General features: G+C 34.9%; 1 protein-coding gene across 1 annotated transcript in view; it reads left to right on the top strand.

Moving 5' to 3' along the window:
* The window catches only part of LOC150079898 (uncharacterized), a 130175-nt gene that overhangs the window by 92600 nt on the left and 12534 nt on the right, over positions 1 to 25041 (top strand). Inside the window, exons 9-11 of the mRNA XM_090383272.1 lie at positions 3289 to 3468; positions 14168 to 14389; positions 16448 to 16554. Of these exons, the coding sequence (XP_090239398.1) occupies positions 3289 to 3468; positions 14168 to 14389; positions 16448 to 16554 (509 nt within the window). The remainder of the gene's footprint in view (positions 1 to 3288; positions 3469 to 14167; positions 14390 to 16447; positions 16555 to 25041) is intronic.

Genomic DNA, 25041 nt, shown 5'->3' with positions numbered 1-25041 from the left:
AAAACAAAAATTTTCAGAATCTTCTCTTCATTCCTTTTATTTTAAGCTCTGTAAACTTGTCACTCCACGTGAATCGTGTTAGTTGCAATTTGTGTGTGCCGTTAAAAAATGCTTATGCATGCAGTCATGAAATTTATAATTAAAAGAGATTATCTTGGAAACAAATGCCTCTTGAAGCATTTCTGAAGAAGATGACTCCTTGTGCAACAAGCCAATGAGTGCTGAGCCAATAATGAGTGATCAACGAGTGTGCATTTAGTATGATGATGAAGAATAAACATTCTTTAACATTTGTAAGTTGTAAATAATTTCTCTATTATTATAATTTGCTTGATTTTACAAGCTACATTTTCATTTCTTTCGATAAATCAATCATTGTTTAAACATAAACTAATTAGCTAACTAATTTCATTGTTGAGAACGTAATCCCTGTTTTAGCCTTATGTCTATGGGAAATAAATTCCTGCTTTACCAGTTTTCACTTTACTAGCGCACACTAGGAACGAATTAATTCGTAAAGTCGAGAACTACATGTATTTAGTTAAAAAAGTACAATTTAATTGACAATGAAGTTTAACAAGATTAATAAATTATACTGATTAATTGATAATATTATATACTATACTAAGCTAACGCTGTCTAGTATGGGATATAACGTATCGTATAACAATGGCGGCAAGTTACGAATGATAAATCTACAGACAGTAAGTATTTGAAACCTAGTTCAATATTCCAAAGTATGCAAATAAAACTAAAATGGAATGTTTGCAGTATTGAAATAAATTCCTATATTTGACTTGCTTGTTGGCTGGAAGTCTTGTGTCAAAGACTGTGTACTGATCATAAAGGTATTGGGGAGGGAATTCTGCTGTGGAAATGCTTGCAGATCAAACTAGGGTTTAATGCTAGTGCATGTGTCCTGTCTTCACCGATTGTAAGTTAATGATACAGAAGTGCATTCTTATAGTATTATGCATAACATTCAACAACTTACAAAAAAAAAAACAAAAAAAAAAAAAAGAAGCACAATCACACAGATGTTTTCAGATATATTAAAGAGTATGCACAACAAGCTTATTTTTTTCTGGCCTTAATCACTGCTGCATAAAGAAACTCAAACTGAAACCCTATTTCTCTCAAGTAGTATGTTGATTGTATTGTGAAAATTGGTTTTGATGGTTTATTGTTTGTAATAATGAGAAAATAATTTAAAAAAACTTCCAAATGACTGCATATCTAATGCTTTGGAGAAAAAGAAACTTAGGCACTCTGATAAGAAAATGCTCATGCATCTGAAAACATCTCTCTCTCTCCAACCACAAAGGAAGCAATGAGCATCAAATATAGACTGTTGAGTTTGACTTCTGTTGAAAGTAAGATCATGGAGACTTTGATTATGGATACAATATCAGGCCATCTTGATAAGAGTAGTATTCTTAATGGATCACAGCATGGGTTTGTGAAAGGGGGAAGTCTTGCCTGACCAGTCTGTCTAATTACCATGCTGAAGCTATAAAATAGTTGGCTGCTACTAAAAACTTCAATATTGTTTACCTTGAATTTAGTAAAGCTTTTGGAAGCTCCTTGTTTGATCAGGGGCTGGCTAAATTTATGAAACAAAGGGTAGTCATAAATATACACTTCTTTTTTGAAAAAAAACAAAAAAAACTGGCATTTTTAAGTATTCTGAGAAATGGCAACTAAAGTGTAATATTTCTAAATATAAGGTTTAGCCTCTGGGGAACAGAAATCCAGGAGTCACTTATAAGCTGGTGTGTGGGGGGGGGAGTGGCTCACAACACACAAGATCAACTGTGATACAATCACATGTGAAATTTACTATAAATTAAATAAACAGACCACTTGGAAGGTATATGATATGTCTGTAGCTCTTGTCTATGAATTAATAAGACCTGTGTACATAAGAAGGATGTCATCAATCCATCTATATAAGACAATGGTAAGACCAAATTTGAAATACTGTTTCCATGTGAGTCTATACCTTAAAAAAAATTTCTAGGAAGGGTTCAAAGATGTGCTGACTGATGTCCATATAAAGAATGACTTAAGTGGTTCAGACTGCAAAGTATAAAAACTCTGAAGGGGATCAGTAAAAGTGAGTGAGAGAGGTATATTCTCACTATAGGAGAAAGTTAGAACCAAAGGGCAGGAATATAAAATTTTAGGGAATTGTTACATAAGGCTGAATCTCATGTTTTACTTAAGGCAGCATGTTGTAGATCATTGGAATAAATTATCTGCCCAGACGGCCAAGGCAGAGTTCAATAAAGGTCAAAAGTTAAACTGGATGGTTACAGTTTATTGATAGGGCAGAAGTATGAGTGGTTTTTTGACAAATGCAGATAAAGTCCAGTTTTCTTGCATCATTTAGTTGTACTATCACATATCATGTATAAAATGATGAAGTAAAAAGTACTGCAGTACTTCATGTATAAAATGATGAAGTACTGCAGTAAAAAGTTTTGACTGCATTTAGGAAGATAAATTTTTTCTACCTTCCTAAATGCAGTCAAAACTTTTTACTGCAGTAGAAGAGATTTAAAATTTCTAACTATGAAGCATGCTAAATTGGAAATAAATTTTTAAACCTAAAAACAGTAACTAACAGTATTGAATATGTATAATATGTTTCTATAATTTTTTAATAATATATAATTGGATGAAATAGATGAACATGTGTGTGTTTGAAATTTCATATGATTAAGTCTTTTAATCTGGAAAGCAGAAGAAACTAAGAAACTAGTTTTCTGATATGTTTAAAATGTATTTTTATAATTTTCTGCAGAAGTAATATTTGTTTTAATTTCTTGGGGAGAAAGATTTATGTTTCAGTAATATTTATTAATTATTGATATTTATAAATTAATTTGTTAATATTGTTAAATAAAAGGTGTAGCAATGGGCATGTTTTAAAAATATTTTTTTTTATTAAAACAAAAGAAATATTGCAATCCATTAAGAAATGATGACATATTGGCACTTTTCGAGCAAAATTCAAAAAAAAAACAAAAGAAAATTAAAAGTTGGACACCTGTCGGGCACCCCACTATCGTTTTTGCTACACTGTGGGGCACCACCACCACTATCAGGTTAAATCATTTTATACAGTATATTAAATATATATAATAAATTTTTGTAATGAGATCTGCAGTCTTTAAGTTTATTTACAACAGTATTTTAAAACTGAATGGGTAAAAAGAAAACATTTATGAATGAGATATGAATTATGAGAATTATTTTTGTAATTTAAGGTTTATATACTTACAGTAAATAAGCAAGATTCCAGCCAAAAGGCCTCAGATTATTTAAACATTGTTCCAGGAAGAAATCAGCCACCTTCTACATTGAAGATTTCAAGTGTACTTAATGATAACCTTTCTAACACTTCTTCCATTGGTGGTGCAGATTATCTTGAGATGGCTTCTCCTTCCTCTGCCTCTAAACCAGGTATGAATGTTAATTGTTGAATTTTTTAAGCATTTCAGAAAAAATCATCTTTATATTTTTATTAATGAGGTGATTGGTGTAGAACTTTTAGGTTCAAAGTTGTTGCTTTTGTTTTGTTTTTTTGAATTAAATTTCAGATAACAGTATTTTTAAAATTGAATATACAGTTTAACATCAACATAATAAGGATGTTGGGTAGCAGAGAATTAGACACCTGCATTTAAATTTTAGTTTCACAAAAAAGTGAAACTAAAAGTTATCATTTTTTTTACGACTGCATGAAGACTGAAAGATATGATCTGCTAAAGGTGCACACATTTTATTTACTTGTACTTATATTTTATTGACTCATCCTTACATTTTATATGTCCTTTCTGAAACCAGATAATTTAGTTTGCCAGAACTAATGACAGCTTTGTTTCAGTACACAATTCCTAAAAAATAATATTGTATGAATATATTAAATTGCAATACTACATGTACTAAAAATAAACTCTGGAAATGATCAGTTTTACATAGTGAAATGGAAATGGCCTAGGCTCACATCTTATTAAAGAAGGAAATATTTATGGAATATTTTAAATTGTGGCTGAGTTGTCCAGTCTTGGTTGAGGGTTTCTACAAGTTCCCCTTGGAAACTTGGGTTTTTCAATCAGAAAACTGACAATAGAATAAATGCAATTTACAGATACAGTACATTTTACTTTATAGATTTAGTTGTTTGACTGTATTCTACATTGATTACTTTGATTACTTTCCTTGGAAACTTAGTTTAGGTAGTGAAGGGCAAGGTGAAAGTTTTCATTAAAACATCAAGAACACGAAAAAATTATACAAGAGCAGATGAAATAAAGCACAGGTAGTGTTTAAAAAGATATTTGCCTGCTCCTTGCAAAAAGTATTCAAGTAATGCAAATTCACCCATATAAAAATAAATTAATTAAATTAAAAAAAAAAAAAAAAAAAATATATATATATATATATATATATAATGCCACTAAATCAATGCTCATGTTCTGTCACTTTTAGGAGGAGTGTTTGAAAAGTTCATATCCTGGGAATCAATGTTTCATTTGAGGAATCTGATAACATATTACTTTTTAACCTAGTCTCCTTTGGAGTCAATACACTTTTGCCACTGACACTACAATGTTTTTCATTCCAGCTGTGCAAGAAGGTTTTCTCTTGGGTTCCCAGCAATTCATGCACTGATGCTAATCAGGTATTTTTACAAATTAAGAAATAGGTGAAAGTCCATTGGTACTATATCTGGTGAATATAAGGGATGATCCAAGTTTTGAGAGCCACTCATGCAGTGCAGCCATGGCAGTGAGAGACTTATGAGCAGGCACATTATCCTGGTGGAACAAGGCTCCTTTGCTGAGTAAATATGACCCTGTGACTGTCTGGCTTTTCTGAAGGTAATCCACTAGCAACACTTCATTGGCATCCCAAAAACCAATGCCCGTCACCTCACCAGCAGAAGGAACCAACTTGGCTGTCTGTGGAGGGAGAGCAGAGCTGTGTTTTCATTATTTGGACAGCTTCTTTGTCTTTGGCCGAAAGTGATGAACCCATGTCTCAACTGTGGTCACAAGCTCTGCATGAAAATTTTTTTGATCTGCTTGAAAATGATTCAAATGTTCACTTGACTTATCAACTTGTGTGTTTTTGATCTGCTGTCAATAACTTTGGGACACATCATGCTGTCACCTTTTTTCATAGTGAGAACTGTTATTATGTGGTACATACATTCAGATTAAATGCCCTACATGGCAATGTACCAAACTGTCAGTCCTTGATCACTCATCACCACATCATTCAGTGTCAACAACTTCTGCAGTGGACGTTACAGGTTTTCCACAGCATGGATTTTCTTCCAGATTTGTCATCCCTCATTTAAATTCTTCTTCCCACTTCTTAACCATTGAATAGAAAGGGGCATCCTCCACCAATATTGTAGCCTTACTGTCATGAATTGCTTTGCTGTTGGTCCCTTTTTCCTCAAATATTGACTGACTGCATGGGGACTGATTTTGTCCATCTTTCCTCATTTGCACTTTGTTGACTTCAGAACCTATATTAAAAAAAAAAAAAATACATTACAGTAGAACATCAGTTATCTGGAAGTTGCTCTAGGGGCTTTCAGAACCTCTCCAGTTCAGGGCCTTTACATTGAAGCCCATGAACCTCCTGTACAGAAAAACATTACTTCTGATATATGCCGCAAAAATCCGCAGTCTTCCCTCTCACCCTCATTGGAAACTGACCTGCTGCACTTAGATTTAAGGAACTGGCTCAATCATGGAATATGGAAATCAGTAATATATTTGAGGACATGACACCACCAGATCCGCCCTGCACAAATATCTGTGCAATATATGATGACTATTTTCAACTGCGGGAAAAGAACACCCTTTCTCCTTCCAATATCGCACAGCTACATGCAACTTACTCTCTTTCTAATTCAAAGGCATATCAAATCTATACAGCTGGATCAGAAACTGAGACCCAATTAGGTGTAGGTGCTGCAGCAATCTTACCATCATTCACCACTTTTGTCTCATTACCAGTAGAATGCAGTATCTTCACTGCTGAGCTTTATGCTATAAACTTAGCTCTGGATCACATTTTTGAATTTCTAATTCTGTCTGCTTTAATATGCACTGACTTGCTCAGTGCTGTCTCTGCCATAAGCAGTAATACCAACTCCTCTCACCCTGTAATAAAAGAAATACATTCTAAATTACTTGCATGTAATCAGTCAAACCAAACTGACATTCTGCTGGATCCCAGGTCATTCTGTGATAGCAAGAAATGAAAAAGCAGATCTTGCCACCAGGGTGAGTGGAGTAATATCAACTCCTCTCACCCTGTAATAAAAGAAATACATTCTAAATTATTTGCATGTAATCAGTCAAACCAAACTGTGACATTCCATTCTGCTGGATCCCAGGTCATTCTGGGATACCAGGAAATGAAAAAGCAGATCTTGCCACCTTCTGTTTTAAAGACTTTTCAAGTTCCATATGCTGATTTCAAACCAATCATCCGTAATTTTCAAATTCCATATACCGTTTCAAACCAGTCATGTTATAATAGCTGTTCAATAATCTGGAGAGGTTATCCAGGGAATAAACTTTACCGAATAAAACCAGATCCAAAACTGTGGCTCTCTAGCTTTCGGAAAAGCAGACGAGAAGAAATAATTCAATGAAGCCTAAGAATTGGGGGGGGGATATCACCTGGTTTTGGTGCATTATAGCCTTAGTTGCTAATGTGCCAATAAAACCCAAGAACCAACCAACCTAAGAATTGGGCATACTCGCCTCGCACACCTCTGTCTATTTATGAATGACAGCGCTGCTCAGTGCACATCATGTCATGTGCAACGGACTATTCGTCATTTATTAGTGGACAGTCCTCACCTTCTCAATATCCGCTCAAACAGCTTTAAATCATGTGCTAATGATTTGTAACTAATATTAATTAATTATTAATATTAACTAATATTAATTCTTCACTAATATTAATCATATTCTTGGAGATGACCCTAATAAAACAGAACTGTTTGCCTTCCTAAATAACATAGGAATATACCATAAAATATAACAGGTATTACAATAAAGTTAATATTTCCTATTAACCATTAGAAAGACACAATATGGCCCTATTTGCAATTTTCAAGTTTATTGGGCTTTTTGTTTGTACAATCTGTTATAAACAGGTAGTAAACTCCATCTTTTGCTTATTAGAATCAAAATTTAATTTGCAAATGTGATCACTATAACCGGTGATTACTGTACTACCGTTAATAAAAAAAGAAAAATCAGCCTTTCAGATTATTCTGGATAATTGACTTCCGGATGTTGTTGTGATGAAATTTCTAATGGTTAATAGGAAATATTAACTCTATTGTAATACCTGTTATATTTTATGGTATATTCCTATGTTATTTAGGAATATACCATCTTTTGCTCTTTCTTTTAATATAACTAGATAGATCCCATCAATAGTTACACCATTCATATCTAGTTTGCCAATGTTGTTTATCCCTTTCCTTTTGGTGTTTACATAAGTAAAGAAATCTTGCTACTCTTTTTTGTAAGGGAAGTGATCAAAGTAGCTTCTGTGGTTACTTCCCTCAATGCTTTCCATTTAGAATTTGCAGTTGGTAACATCATCAGTTTTGTACTGAATAGATTTAATTAAAAACTGCCTGATACCATTGTAGTCACCTTTACACAAGTAAAAACCTTTCCCTTTATGTGAAAATATATGGTTGGTGCAGCCACCATGTTTATAGATCTCAACCCTTAAATTACCACTTATGGGATAACGTGGAAAATATGGTGTATGAATGTAAACACAAAGATGAGCTAGTGTGCCTTTAGCAACAGAACCATTGTCAGCTTTTCTCAATTAAATATTTAATGAATGTTACAAAATAAATTATTTGCTAATTATACAACTAGATAAGTACCATGTATCTTTTTTGAAAGTTAATCATGAGGGACAGTCAATAAAATAAATATTTACCCTCACTTAGAAATTTTGTGTTAGAAATTTGATATTGTGTGTGTGTGTGTGTGTGTGTGTGTGTGTGCGCGTGTGCGCATGTGCGTGTAATATAAAATATATGCCAGTAGCATGGCAAACCAGTAGAGTGAAAATGAACTTAACCAATAAAGTAAAATGGGGGGATAAAGGGGAGGGTACTGTTGAAGCAACGTTCCTAATATAATTTAGAAAATACAAGCCAATTTAAAAGAAATTTAGTGGCGCCCCCAGATCAGTACCCATTTCCAAATTATGTGAAATCTCACTAAAGTGGAGGCGCCTCCGTAGCCAGGTGGGAAGGAGCAGCAGTGCGTAGCACACGCTTCTTGATTAGACCGGGGTTCGAGCCCGTCACCACCAAATACGGAGGATGCGGAAAGGTCAAGGAATGACCACCGCACTTCCCGGAGCAATATGGCCTTAGTTGCTAATGCTCCTAAAAACCAAATAACAACAACAACTAAAGTGGAAGCATGGACTACCAACAATATGTGACCAAATGAACTAAAAATAATAATTAATAAATTAAAATACAATAGACTGACCATCATGCCCCATCTCGACGGAGGACCATGAGGCCAATAATAGTCAGGGAATCACTGCATTTCGAATGCTAAACAAATCCATGCAATGACGGAATGATGCAAAAATCAAACCGCCAATGCAATAGATTTGCATAGCGGTGGTCCTTATGCAGCGAAAAATAATAAGACAGGAAGCCTAGTACTCGCATGGCTAAACCATACCACTGACAAAACAATAGTTGAACTTAAAATATGTAGAAACATGGTCAGTTTTCTATTTTATTTTATTAATTAATTATTATTTTTAGTTCATTTGGTCATGTATTGTATAAACATCAAACATTAAACAATAATAAAGAGCAAAGACAGAATATGAGAATTGGTGACAGGATCAGCACCAATGAAGTCAACTATAATAATACATATTATTATATGTATTATAATAATAAGGCTACGAAATACATATCAGTTTTTACAGTACAATAACGTGTTTTTTGTTTTCTTTTCTTATGTGCCACTCCTGCTACTTCACTGCTGTGCCCAGATAAAGTTTTTAATTGAAGTAATTAAAAAATATATAACTATTTTTCTATTTATATATATATAACCAGTGCTTTTTTTTTTAGGACAGTACGCAACGGTACGACGTACTGGCACCTTTATTAGCGGTGACATGTAACATTTGTATGCAATGCACTTCGAAATTTGTAATATTCCGTAAAATTATTTAACTAAATTTGCATTTTTTACTGTCTATTGTTAAGATTTTTTCTATATAAAACTGTATAACCATTTTTATAATTCTAAATTACTCAGTCGGACCTCTGTTTAATTATTTTGAATTTCCCTTGGAAGTTACATTGAAAATAGTTTCCGTTGAGTGAAGAAAATTTTCATATAGCGAACGGATGAGGAGAGAATTAACTCGGTACACCCTGTTCACTTTTCTGGCCTTCAGGCAATTTAGGCAATTAGTGCTGCTGCACGAATTAAGAGAGCTAAAGGAATTAGCATTCTACAACTTAGTGGTACCTGGTAAAACCTATCCGACCACCTGTCCCACATACGGAGAAGTTGCGCTGGTCAAGAGTGAGCAGATCAAGGTGTATTCCTAATGGGCTCTGGCCCACCTTCTACTGCAGTGGTGTCCAACCTTTTCCCATACAGGGGCCATATTCAAAAAAATTCAAAGTTAGATTTCTTTAGTGTGTTACATTTTTGATATCTTGTTGCATGTAAAAGTAAAATTGAAAATATTCAAAAATTTTATTAAGTACAGTACACAATTACTGAACAAAACATTTAATTAGAAAATGTTTTTGATAATTAACAAAATTTAAAATGCTGTTTTAGTTCACTTTCCTCGTGGGCCGTAGGTTGGACACCGCTGTGAATCAACTGTAAGCGCCCCGTTTGAGAATTAGAATTAGAAAGATTTTACTGCGACAAATAATCATCTGTTGTTTCATGGAAGTGCGTTATCCACATTTTTCCGTAAATTTTCCCTATCTCTGTTTACATGGTCACAGCACCTGAATATCCGAATGACACTGATATTTTGGACAGTTTCAAAGAAAGAAAGAAAAGAAAAAATTCAAATTTAAGAACTAGTGACAATACCAATGACAAGAGAAGGACAATGAAGGTATTAATCCTTCTAAATATGAATTGTTGGCATTTGGTGAAAATGAAGTTAGAAAATTGTCAATTACAGTTAAATGCAATTCGTGGATTTCGGGTATACCTAATTGATAAGAAGGTTTTGGAAGAATTGAAGCATTTGATGAATGCTCTGAGTATGATACCAATTTCACTGAGTGAATGTGAGTGAGGATTTTCACAAATGAATCTGATTGCCAGCCCAACCAACACTTCATTGATGACAAAAACAGTTTCTTCACTACTGTTTCTTAAAACTGTAGGTCCGCCGCTGACCTGCTTCGATCCAGCAAAATATGTCAATTCGTGGCTGCTTCGGAAACTTCATTCAGCAACCAACACACAAAGAGGAGGAAAAGAAGTTGGCATAGCATGTTGGATGAGAACTTAATAAAAATTTGGAATATTCTACAAAAACTTTATTACGAAATTATTTTTACTTAATTTACTCACAGTTTACTTATTTTTTTTATATACTTGAATAATAAATTTATGCTTAATAAACTATGTTAATATACTTAATTTGTTCTTATTCTAAAAACATTACTACTAAAGTAACAATATTAGGAGGGAAAAAATTTAGAGTACTTTTCATGTCCTTTTAATTTTAAATTTTTCCTGATAGCAAAGAATGAGTACCAGGACCTATTTTTTTACAAAAAAAGCACTGTACATAACTAAATAATTTTAAAATATATAACTATTTTTCTTAATTCTTCTGAGGATATTATATGGTTTTTTTAATTTTGGCATATCACAGATATTGTAACAATATTTTATTAGTCATTCCCCAATTACATAAGAAGTCCTGGAACATATCTCTTACGTATGCCGGTGACTTACTGTAGTTCTGGATTAACCGGGAAATCGATTATCCGAGATTTTCTTTTTACCATCTATCCCGGAAAATTGAGAGTCTACTGTATATATTACAAAAAAAAAAAAAAAAAAAGGGGGAAGTAAAGCTGTGCACAATAGAAAGAAAAGTGGAAAACAGGCTAGTTAATACCTAAAGAAAAGATAAATGTGCCCTGAGCTATAACTAAAAGAGAAGCCTCTAAAAAAAAAATTAATAATACAACTAAAATATTATTAAAATTATTGCAAATATCATAATAGAATACATTGAATTGTACATTATCAAGGCTAGTACCTTTCAGTACATCCAAATAACAATTGGCAAAAACTCTCTTTCTGATTGCTACTTTCCAGTAATTAGGCCTGAGTAGGAAAAATGTAATGAATTAATTTTAGCAGCATACTGGCAGAATAGCAGCTAGCCCAACAAATAAGATGGAGGGGGGGGGGGGTTAATACAGGATAAGTAATAAACTGAGACTGAAAAAGGCAAAGTGAGGAAAGAAATAGGATAGCAATAGTACTCCAATCCTCCCCAAAAACTCTAATAATTCATAGGGCATAAAAATTATAATATGAAAGAATGCAGACATAAAGAGAAGGGCAAAACATATGGCTATATATATATATATATATATATATCTGATAATTAAAATAAATATGATATTTAAAACTTTTATCTCACATAATATATATATATATATATATATATATATATATATACACACACACACACTACTGTCTCATAAATTAATGTACATTTGTTTTTCTAGATCCATTGGTTACTGAACTAGAGCCATGAATACAGCAAGAGGTGGTATGCTGGAGAGAGTTGAGGTCCAATCAGATATAAAATTTCTTTATTTGTAAGGCAAATAAACAGAATAAATCCATGAAGAGATGAAAGCTGTATATAAGGAAAATTTCCCATCATATGAGACTGTGAAAAATTGGAAAAGGCAGTTCAGGTGTGGGCAAAGCAATGTGTACAGAAGGAAGACCTATCTCAGCCACTGACCCTACCATCATTGCTAAAGTGGAACAGTTAGTCCTTGAAGACAGAAAGGAGTAATGTGATATAACTTGTGGTGATGATTTAGCAGAAATTTAATGATAGAGCACACAGAAATATCAGTCTCATTACATGAACTCATGCATTACGGTGAAAATGGACATATCCTAATGTTCACTTCATTTGCTATAAAATTTACAGTCCAGTCACATTAGTTATAGGCATTTACGGATGTGTGACTGCCAATTTTATAGCAAATGAAGTGAACATTAGAATGTGTTCATTTGCACCGTAATGCATGAGTTCCTGAACAACCCTAAGGTGGCAGCCCAGTGGGTCCTGAGATTGTTGAAACTTCCTCAAAGGCCGAAAGGAATGACTGTTCTGCACAGTTGTTGGAGCTTTGCAGAGAGAGAGAGTGTGTTATGAATGCTGATACATCACTATGATTCTGAAACAAAACAGATGAGGAAACAATAGCCACGTTCATCTTCACCAATTCTGAAAAAAAGCCAAGATTTTATTGTCTGTTGAAAAGGTGATGTTGTCAGTCTTGTGGGAGGTTAAAAGCATAATCGAAACAGATTAGCTCCCAAAAGGTAACTGCATGACTAGGAAGTATTATAGAAGCCTCCTGGGAAAGTTAAGATTCTGTCAAGTTGAAGAGAACAGAAGCTATCCAAAAGTGTCCACTTCCTAGCCAACAGTGCTCTTGCTCACAAGGCTGCTCTCGCAATGGACTTTGCAATCAAGTGTGGCTTTGAAAATTTGCAGTACCCACCTTATTCTAGTGACCTTTCACCTTCAGACTTCTTCCTCTTCTTTAAATTGAAACCATTATGGGGTCAGATTTCATACTGATGAAGTGGTAATTAGTGAAGTGGAAGCTTGGTTTTCTGCTAAAAAGTGAGGCGTTCTATTCAGGAGGCCTGAAAGAGCTTATGCACACATGGGGAAAAAAAATGAATGTGTACATCTAGAAGGTAGCTGCATAGAAAAGTATGAAATTGCTATCCATGTTTCAAATCCTAACTCAGATAGTTCTAGATAAGGTAAATACTTATTGATCGTCCCTTTGTAGTATTAAATCCACGTAACTCAATCAATCTTGCTTTATTCTTAAGTCTGTGAGCCGGCATATCACTGATATAGTAACAATATTTTGAATTTGTTCTATTTTGTCTGGATTTTTATGTTTGGCTTTAGATATATTAATCCCTGTTGCCTATTTCATTTGTAAATACCAAATAATTTATTTTGTAACATTCATTACATAGTTAATCAAGATGGTTGACACTGGTTCTATTGTTAGGGGCAGCTGTTGACAGTTCACCTAAGCCTATGGATCAACAATATGAATACTCTTATACTGTTTGTGCTATTGATCTCTTGTTTGGTGCCATTGATTGAGATGCTTGTTTGTTTTGTTTTAATTCAGTTTTTTTGTAGTTATTTTGATGTCCAAATGGATTGAAGCTGTTTTGATTTGATGCCCCAAACTGGTTTTGAAGATTCAGTGGAAATGTTGAGATTAAATTATAATTGAAGATCAAAGATCATTAATTTTTTTAATTTAATCTTTAATTATATTAAAGATTACTTTACAGTTTAATTTTTAAAAAAGTATAGTATAAGTACATATTAATAAGATTGACAATTGCTTTTAGGATCATCAGCAGGGTCACTACATACTATAAGGAACCTGGAGAATATAAGCCTGTGATGCCTTTTAGTATGTGGAGAATAGCTCCACACACTAAAGGTTCTGATCTTATTATATGTGGATTTCATTTATCTGTAGTAAATATGAAAACTTTTAATATGTTTCATAGAAAAGTATGGTATCATTCTGATTATTATTATATTGCCACTCCTACATCAATTTAAATTAATATATTTATATATTCCTAGTTATTCTCTCTTTTCACAATGATAAATTAAAGCATTTTTCTTAGCATCTAATGAAATTTTTGTTTCTCTTAATATAGGGTGCAGTTAATTAAGAATTATTCTATATTTTTAATATTCAGCAGTAAGCAACAATATCAAGTAGATACTAAGCAATTTTTGTTTCATTTACTTTTAGATAGCTATATGCCAATGAGTAATATTGGGTCAGCAAATGCCAAAGCATCTCTTCCAATGACAACATTAGCACCCCCACTTCCAACATCAGAGCAGATGATTGGAAGACCTGATGGTTATGTTCCTATGGCTCCAGGTGGAGATGTAGAATGCCCTGCATTAAAAGAAGGCTATTTAGATATGGCACCTTTGTCTTCTTCCTTGTCTAAGCTTAATACTTCAAGTAAGATTTTAATTTTTTGTTCTGGAAACTAGACACTCAAATTGCCACAAAATTGGTGAGAAACAATTTGAATGTGCTCACAAAACAGAATACTTCTGTGTATAAGCTGTCTAAAACTGTTTATTTTTTTAAATATATGCAAAAGTTGTTTTAATTAAATGCATAAGGAACAGATTAAAATTATTATTTATTAGTTTTACTGATAAAATTCCTTGTGATACCAGCCTAAATTAAACATGGAAATGTCTAACCTTATGCTGTTCCAGCATTCTTACATTTTGTGTGTGTGTGCGAGATATTTCACTATGAGTTATTCCAGGTTTTTCATCCTCCACAACATGCACTCATAACCATAAGTGTATTATGTCTACAGAAGTGTATGTTCACAGGCTGATTGGCATGTTGTGGAGGGTGCAAAACTTGAAATAACTCATAGTAATATTGAAGTTGAAGACTGCTAAACCCCTGGTGGCCAGGGATTTAGGAAAACTAAATGTGAAGGAAACCATACAGTTTAATCATATACCCTTAAGTTGAAATAAAGATGAACTCTCTCTCTCTCTCTAAATATTAATATTAAGATAAATTATAGATAATTCATAGGAACATAAGATTTTTTGCATTTAAGATTTTTTGATCTTGAAAAAGCATGCAAAAAAGTACCCATAAATCGACTCTTCAAAATTTTAGAAAAATAAAAAAATTTAGAAAAAAAGCAGCAAAGATAATCTTTTAAGGGGACTAAATGCTCATTTAACAATGGTTGAGGATTCAAGGAAGCAGTGGAAAATGGGTTAAAGTTAAACCTGGAATGAATCAGGGCTGCATTGTTATCACCATTTATTTTTATAATTTTCGTGTACCATTCAAAAATAATGTAAGTTACTGACAAAGATGTAAAATTTGGATCATTATTATAAACAGAGGATATTGTGCTGTGCTGTTAAATGTCATAGTAACTAAGAATGTCTTCAGTAAACTCTGAATAAATCTGATCTTTTTGTGTAACAATGAAAAATTTGTCACACAAAAAAAAAGTGAGTTGGTAGAGACAAGGAAAACTTAAAATATAGACTAAATAGCCAAAAATTTTAAAGTTAGTAATGTATTGTCATTAATTAAGGTGATAGTAATGAATGGTCATTAATTAAGATGATAGATTAGTCGTAGAAATACTTAAAGTAGGAAACCAGTTAAAAAAAATCCATTTGGAGCAAAAGACAGTTTTTAACAGGCTGATCATTTAATTGACAGAATGGCAGTGCCACCATATAACCACTCAAGTTTTGGAAAAGAACGCACTGGCACAGTTGCAAGTTTTGGCATGTATTCTGATAGTCATAAAGTGAACTGCATAATTGAAGATTTGAAGAACGAGCAACATTATATTATTTGCTGTTTTGTTCAACGTGATACGAGTGTTACAGAGACTGTAAAAGAAATGTCAGAAGTTTACGGAGATGAATGTTTGAAGAAAATTGCAATTTAAATGAGACAGGTGCATTAAAGAAGATTGAGAATCTGTGACCAGATTGAGAATCTAGTAGCCAGCAATTTTTTCACAGGGAATAAATGTGTTAAATTTGATTAGCCAGTTGATCAGATAATTTATTGTTCATACTTTTGGTATTATTTCAATATGTAAAGTACACACTCGTTTATTGGTGTTTTATTGTTTGTCACCTTCTATTCCCCTCTCCCCTTTAAATTTCATATTCTTTGGTATGGTAGCCCCTGTCTTCATTTCATTTACTTTTTTTTTTTTTGTTGAAAATATGCCCAACAAATTTTAAAAATTAGGATATAAGATCAGCTGGAGGGTTCATTTCTTGTATTCACACACTTTTATTCCAGCACATCTTAGTTCTGTCAGTGGGGAACAGGGTGAGTTCCCCGCCAAGATATAAAGGAAGAGAGATGGAAAGAAGATACCAGAGGAAGGCAGAATGTCATCATGATAGTTTTGATATCATTATTGATAATTACTTTTTTTTGTGCATATTGTGTTCTTATAAATGAATCAGTTTATTGAACTATTGAATTTTTGATATTTGGCAGGTAGGTGTACAGATACATCAAGCCCAATGACCAGTAATTCCAGTTTGCAAGATGCAGGCTGTACTTTTACACCAGTAACTGGAAATCCTGAGTTTCCTTTAGAAAAGGTAAGTACAATGAATATAAAAGTTTTAACTTGTCTTAAAGATATTATGTTTAAACTTATTATTGTATGACACTAAATAACATTGTCCAACAGTTTTTATCATTATTATTTTTTTTCCATATCTCAGGAGCAAAAGTTGCAGATTCTAAAGAAAATTAATCCACTGATTCCAAAAATACCAAAAACATGTCTCTATCACGTCCCCATTGAAAGATATACTGAAATTTTAATAATTTAATGAATGACCAAATACCATACAGTAACACATATGCTATCTTAAAAATGAGTCATTTATTTTAAAATACTTGAATCGAATATATAATTTACATTACACATTCTGTTTTTCTTAGAAATATTTGCCAGTCAGAGAGGTTTCTTGCTCATATAGTCCATTTTGCTTTCCTCCCCTAAGAAACCAATAATTCTCCCATTGTGGCAGTTCCCAGTGATTTTGGTACTGTTTTACCATCATGGATATGTCCTGATGAAACTGTTCTCCTTGCATATTGCTTACATCTCCCAGTTCTGGTAAAAAATTGAGATGGGACTGAAGAAAATGAATTTTCAAAGACATATAGTTGTCTGTGTCTTTTAACATTGTGGTACAGTTGACATCAAAAGTTCATAATTATCTTTTTTCCTTCTTCCAAGAAATCCATGCACAATTGCTTTAAACTATTGCCAAACTGCTAGTTCAGTATCCTATAGCATTGTTTCAAATACATTACCTTTGAGGAGTTTCTTTACTTGAGGCCCAGTGAAAATTCCTTTCAGTTTTGCATCTGTTAAATTCAGAAACACTTTCCTTAGTTAGCAGGATCCACATTATGCAGAGCCTTAACAAAACTCTTCATTAATCCAAGCTTTATATGCAAAGTTAGAAGAAGAATTTTTTTTTTGTTCAACCAGTGGAACATATTTTATATTGTTCCTGGTAAAAATTTCTCCCTCTTTTCACACTCCTATACAATATGTTATTTTTCTATTACACGACTGTCCCACAAACATAGAAAACAACATTTTGTGAAACTGCCCTGTAACCACTGAGTCCAATTACTTGAAGATCACAGCAGACATTCCAAGCAAAGTCATTATAATTTATTGCATTCAGGATCTTGGGCATACTTTCGTATGTTTCTTACAAGCCAACAGCATGAAATTAGAGGGACTGATGGGAATGCATTTCCATTTTGCAATAAAACTGCTTTTAAACTTAATTTTGAGGCATCATTAATTATATGCCATTCATTAGGATTGTGTTCAGTGCCCAATTCATTCAGAAGACCACTAATATCTTTACAGAAATGCTTAACATCTACATCTTGCAAATATTTAGAAAATATTTAGAAAACACTTTGTGATGTTTTCGGTAGGCCCCACTTTACAACTCTTCAATTTACTCCGTTTCACATTAACGCCCTTTTAAAATAATAATGAAAAAAATAAAATAAAATAAATAAATATATATATATATATATATATATACACACACACACACACAGTCAGACCTCTTTAACGAACTTCTATATAGCAAACTTTTCTGATTCCCCCTTGGTCATTACATTGAAAATAGTTTCCATATAATGAACTAATTTCGAGAGACCTGGGTGCACATTGTTCGCACCTCTGGCCTTTAGGCAATAGAGCTTATGCTGTAGAAAGCATGAATTAAGAGCTAAAAGGATTAAGGATTAATCACTTGAGCTTTTAATACCTAAAGGGTGTAATTCTTAAGAGCATTCCAAAATTTAGTGTTGCCCGTAAAGCATTTACTGTACCGAGAAGTTGCACTGAGAAACTGCTATCTGTGTGTCCACAGCCATTGGCAAAGATTAAGGCATATTCCCGACATGGACATTGGCTCTGGTCAATCTGTTTTCTATTGCAATCATCCTATTAGAGAATCAGGAGAGTGATTTTCCTTTATCCTGGAAATTCATCTGTTGTTTCACAGAAATGAGTCATCCATACTTTCACTAAATTTCACCTGTCTCTGTATGGTAATAGTATTAGTAATGGCCGCATGGTGCAAGAAAGCCTATGGCTTATGCTGCACCAGCCAAATAAAAAAAAAAAAAACCCAAATAAAACAATGATCAAAAAATAATAATAAATAAATAATAATAATTAATAAAAGAAAAGGAAATTAAGCCTATCATCCTATGCTAAATAAAACAATGATAAAAAAAAATAATAAATAAATAATAATAATTAATAAAAGAAAAGGAAATTAAGCCTATCATCCTATGCGCTTCCCTCACCCAAAGGTACTATCCAGATGACCTTTGAATTTCCCCAAACTGTCAGCCTCTACCACCCCTGTAGGCAACTTATTCCAGTAATTTATAACTCGCTGGCTAAAATAAAACTTCCTGCAGTCCAATCTAAACATTTCCCCCGTAACTTTAATTTATGTCCCCTAGTTCTAGCACCATTTATAATCTTGAAAATTTCGTCCTCATTCATTTTATTGATGCCTCTCAGAGCCTTAAGCACCTCAGTCAAATCCTCTAAGGTGTCTAGTTTCCAAACTCTGCAACCCACATATTCGAAGTCTTTCTTCATAAGGACGCCCTTTTGCCGATCTCGCCAGGCGAGTTACCCGTCTTTGCACCCTTTCAAGAAGCTCGATGTCTTTCTTTAGGTACGGTCTCAATACTTATATAATGGGATTATCAAGTCCCTATCTCTATTTGCAAAAGTTCAATAGATCATCGATAGGACACCATGGGCCTTCCTTGTAACCTGTTTACAATGCTCAGAGAATTTCATGTCTGACTGTATCATAACACCCAAGTCCCTTTCCTCCAGTACTGGGTTTAGTTGAACTCCACCAAGTGAATAAGTTATTTTGGGATTACTGTTTCCCAGGTGTTAATACCTTACACTTGGTGTCTGAGAAGATTTCTAGAGAGACACCTGTCTTGTTGCAAAATCCACAGGAAGAATATGTTTCAGAACAAGATGAACATGCTTCAAATTCCTGGGACCAAGTAATATCTCTATCTTCTTCTGACATTATGTTATTTAGAAAAGTAATCTAGACAACAAAAACCAATTAATTCTCACAGTCTATCAATATATGTCTACATAGACACTTTTCCCTACCCGGGATGAAATCTGCATAAGAGTTGAAGATTTCCCCAAGGTGAGTTTTCAGATCTCAGCACCTAATTTTTTTTTTTTTTTTATGAAAACCCCAGACACGAGAGGTATTAGAACCTATACTTAGTACCGTGCTTGGATTGGAGGTTGAGAAGACAAGAAAAGATATTTGTTGACATTAGACTTGAACTTCTGTAGACTGTAATTTTCAGGAAAGACATGAAGGAAGGTTGTTCCAGAAAATGGCAGTTGAATAAATAAACGAGGAAGATGAAAAGTTGGTTCCGTGAGTTTGAAGTTGGATAGTAAATGGATGTTGGCTGGTGGCAGCACGGGTTCGAAATGTTTTGAAAGAGAGGAGGAGAATTATAGAAGCCTATTCAGAAGAACAGTGCCCATGGAAATATCTGTAGAAAAGGCATGCAGCAGAAACAGTACATCTATGAGACAGCAAGTGGAGAGATTCTGTTAGAGATGAGTCATTAATTAACCTAACTGCCCTCTTCTGAATGGAATCTAGAAGCCGGAGAGAAATTTTGGGGGCACCGCCCCAGATGTGGGAACGATATTCCGTGGTAGGGCAGATTTGCATTTGTAAAGAGTGAACAGCTGTTTGGAAGAAAAGTAACACCAAGAGCAAAAGAGAAAACCAAGTTTTTCTTGGTTTTCTCTTGTGCCAAGAGAGATTAGAAGTCAGAGTAATCCCAAAAGAGATATATCAACTTGCTTAGAAATCGGAGTGTCACCAAAGATAAGCATAGGACTAGAAGAATCCTTTTTGTGAAATATAAGACAGAACTGAGTTTTAGAAGGATTGAAGTCAACTAAGTTGTCTTTGCCCCACTGGAGATTGGCATTTAAGGAATTGGTAGTGATATTCGAGAAATTGAAGCTGATTGAGTAGAGCAAGGTTTCTCAAAATAGAAAGTGAAATGCAATGTGCTATCATCGGCAAAACTATGGATAGGATTTCCCATCAATGGAAGAAGGTCATTAATATACAAGAGGAAAAGAGTGGGGGAAAGAACTGAACATTGGGGGACACCAGCATTAGTAGAGAAGTTAAAAGACAGAGAGCCATCTACCATTACCTTCAGTGAGCAATCAGAGAGAAAACTGGATAACCAATTACAAAAAACAGTTGGAAAACCATAAGATGGAAACTTGTTTAGAAGACCTTTATGCCAAACATGATCGAAAGCCTTTGAGATGTCAAGAGCAACTGCTTATGTTTCACCAAACTTTTCCATTGAATTTGTCCATAAATGGGTAACATAAGCCAGAATATCACCAGTGGATCGACACTGACTGAATCCATAGTGGCAATCGTTGATCAGACGGAAGGTTTCTAGGTAGTTTAAGAGTTGGCGATTCATTGATTTCTCCATTACCTTAGAAAAAGTAGAAGTAATTGCAATGGTGCGATAATTGGATGGGAGGGATTTGTCACCCTTTTTAGTAACTGGCTGGATATGAGCAAATTTCCAAGCAGAAGGAAAAACACCTTTGGAATAAGAAAGTGAAAAAAAGGTGGCAAAGAACAGGAGTAAGTTCAGGAGCACAGGTTTTGAGAACATGTGGAGAAATACATCAGGACTTGGAGCTTTCTTAGCATCAAGATTCGCCAGAATCCTTCTGACATCCTTTTGACAGTAACCACAGGAGGCATTGAATGGAGGGTGTTGGGAATGGTGGGAGGTGTTTTACCAAGATCATTAATACATAAATTGGAAGAAAAATGGGATGCTAGCAGATCAACTTTATCCTTGGCTGAAGTGACAACAGACCCATCTGCTTTGGACAGAGGTGGGAGCACAGATGGGCAAAAGTTGCGGTCTACTGCCAAAGCAGTAGACCAGAATGCTTGGCTACCATTAGGGCAAGAAGCAAGTTTTCTACTCTTAGCCTGTTCAAAATCTAGTTTGGACTGATTAATAACTGCTTTACAATTGTTGCAAGCTTTGGTGTAGGCAGAAAATGAAACTGAAGAATTGGAAACAAGCCAATTACGATATGCAACATTCTTCTCCTGAATGGCCTTAGCACATTTATTGGAAAACTAAGGTTTAGATAAAGGACGAGATTTTAAAGTGGAGTTTGAGATAAAGGATTCCATTCTTACAAGAATAATTTCACTTGAACTCGACTGCTGTTTCATTCATTTGAAACAGTAGTCCAACTAAGGAAAATGTTTGCAGACGATAAGTTTGCAGACGATACGAAGGTTGGCAGGGTTGTCAAGGACACTACTGACACTATGCTGCTGCAACAGGATTTGGAAAGGTTGAGCAGATGGGCTTCGAGGTGGCAAATGAAGTTTAACATTGACAAATGTAAAGTACTACATATGGGAAACAGCAACCCCAGAGCAACGTATCAACTCTGTGGTACTACACTGACAGTGGTAGAGAATGAAAGGGACCTGGGGGTGGTGGTGCAGGCAGATATGAAGTTCTCTGAGCAGTGCAGACGAGCTGCAAGAGTAGCTCATGGTGTATTGTCAATGATATATAGGAATTTTTCTAGCAGGGATAAGGAGGTGATTATTCCCTTGTATAAGGCAATGGTCAGGCCACACCTAGAGTACTGTATACAGGCCTGGAGGCCTCATTTCAGGAAACATGTAGAGCTGCTGGAACGAGTACAGAGAAGGGCAACTAGATTGGTGAATGGGACAAAGGGGTTCTCTTACGAAGAAAGGCTTAAGTTTTGCAAATTACAGTGTCTGGAAACTAGGCACCAGCAGGGTGATCTGATAGAGGTGTACAAAGCCTTGAATGGTTTGAGCATGCTCAATGCTGATGGGATTCTTCCTCTAGCTCAGAAAAATCACCTGAGAGGGCATAAATTCAAATTGAGGAAAGACAGATGTAGGATAGATGTGCGGAAATTTGCCTTTAGCCAGCGGGTGGTTGGTGGGTGGAACAGACTTCCATCCCTTGTCGTGGAAGTTGATAGCCTAAATAAGTTTAAGGCTCAGCTGGACAGGTATTTCGAACGAACAGAGGGGTGAAGTGGAAGTGGTTATTTTTATTTATTTATGTTACTTATTTTTTTTTTTTTTTTTTTTTTGGCTGATGCTGCATAAGCTTGCTTTCTTGCATCAAATGCCTCTGCTAATGCTAATGCTAATGTGAAAAGAATTCTCGCAGGTCATCCCATTTTGCATTCTTGTAATGCCAAACAATACTTGGTTGAGAATAGCCATGAGATAAAGGCTCCATTGGAGAAGAGACAATCACCAAGGAAGATTACATCACTGTTATTCTGAGGTGCCTAAAGGACCAGACACTTCGACATATACTTAGAAGGGTTGTTTGTGAGAAAAAGATCAAGCGTGATGGCTGTCTGGTTAGGATTGTCCGGTATTCTTGTAGGTAAATGAACAATCTGTGCAAGGTCATTAGTAATTGCAAAAGCCTCAGCATCTTGACCAGCTGGGTTAGTGTGACCAGAATACGGATGCCAGCTGGAGTTGTGAACATTAAAATCACAAGGAAAATTACATCACTGTTAGGAATGTTGGACTGGAGAAAGTCAGTTTGCAAAGAGAGGAAGTCTAAGAGCTCCAAGTGATTAGTGGAGTTAGCATTAGCATTAGTAGAGGTATATGATGCAAGAAAGCAAGCTTATGCAGCATCAGCCAAAAAAAAAAACCCACTTCCACTCCTCTGTTCGTTCGAAATACCTGTCCAGCTGAGCTTTAAATTTATTTAGGCTATCAACTTCCACGACAAGGGATGGAAGTCTGTTCCACCAACCAACTACCCGCTGGCTAAAGGCAAATTTCCGCAAGTCTATCCTACATCTGTCTTTCCTAAATTTGAATTTATGCCCTCTCGGGTGATTATTCTGAGCAAGAGGAAGAATCCAATCAGCATTGAGCATGCTCAAACCATTCAAGGCTTTATACACTTCTATCAGATCACCTCACTGGTGCCTAGTCTCCAGACACTGTAATTTGCAAAACTTAAGCCTTTCTTCACAAGAGTACCCCTTTGTTCCATTCACTAATCTTGTTGCCCTTTTCTGTACTCGTTCCAGCAGCTCTACATCCTTCTTGAAATGAGGCCTCCAGACCTGTATACAGTACTCAAGGTGTGGCCTGACCATTGCCTTATACAAGGGAATAATCACCTCCTTATCCCTGCTAGAAAAATTCCTGTATATCATTGACAACACACCATGAGCTACTCTTGCAGCCCGTCTGCACTGCTCAGTGAACTTCATATCTGCCTGCACAATTACCCCCAGGCCCTTTTCATTCTCTACCACTGTCAGTGTAGTACCACAGAGTTGATACGTTGCTATGGGGTTGCTGTTTCCCATATGTAGTATTTTACATTTGTCAATGTTAAAGTGGGAGAATGGTACAGACAACAGATGAATTTGACACAGTGAGGTAGAGAAATTTTAAGCCAGAGAAGATCAAAAAGAGGAGATTGCAAATTACCAAGTCTCTGACAGGGAATATCGGAACGTACATATGCAAAAGTACTACCTTTGAGGCGAAAGGAATTATACAGCAAATAATTTGGGCAACTGAGATGAGCAGTAGTTGAATCAAATGAAAACTGAGATTCTGTCAGAAAAAGTACACGGGGTTTGGCAGACTGCAAGTGGAAATGGACATCGTTGAGATTACAATTGAGACCACATATATTTGTGAAATGAACTAAGAAGTGTTTGGGTGGTTTAGATCTTTTCGCAGATAAGCTTACTCTATTAGTTTGACAATTCATGGTGTATTCAATAGTAAGAAAAAGTGTGGGGGGAAATGCTATATGAAGTAATGAAAATTTTGAATATGGCGTACACATGGTAAGAATATACTCAAATCCTTGACATAACGTGGCCCCGACAATGCCCCTCGATACACACTACTCAGACTCCCTCCAGTCACTATCTGGCAGAGTAGAGGTAGCAAGATTATACATCAGCTGATCCGGAAGCCTCCTAAAGAGTTACCAATAGGTTTGGTCCAGTGTACTAACTAGCAGCCGGCCTGCGAACACCATTTTAGAGCAGTGCCCTCGAAATGAAAGGAAATTGGATCTTGCCATGGTGTCCATCATAGCCTCAAATGTCATCAGTCATACTGCATGATGGAAGAGATGGGGAAGAGTTGACCGGAACTTAGCTCTGGAGACTGAACATGGGTTCCACCACTTCAAGCTTCCAATAAGCAAAGTGAGGTATTGCACCGGTTGATGAGAGTAATCTCATTGTTTTTATTGTTTTGTGGTTGTAACCTCCAGAAACTTGCTTTAGAAAAATATCACAAAGTTGTTTAAAATTGATTGTTATAATGGGAACATTTTTCAACTTCCAAGGACTTCAAACGAATTTAAAAAAAAAAAAAAAAGGAAGTGTTATTGGGTTC

Source organism: Mastigoproctus giganteus, chromosome 10 (assembly GCF_048544385.1).
Source record: "Mastigoproctus giganteus isolate SK-2022 chromosome 10, ASM4854438v1, whole genome shotgun sequence".
In the NCBI taxonomy this organism is placed as follows: domain Eukaryota; kingdom Metazoa; phylum Arthropoda; class Arachnida; order Uropygi; family Thelyphonidae; genus Mastigoproctus; species Mastigoproctus giganteus.
Note: the sequence above shows the minus strand (reverse complement) of the source record. Positions and strands in the feature narration are given on the sequence as shown.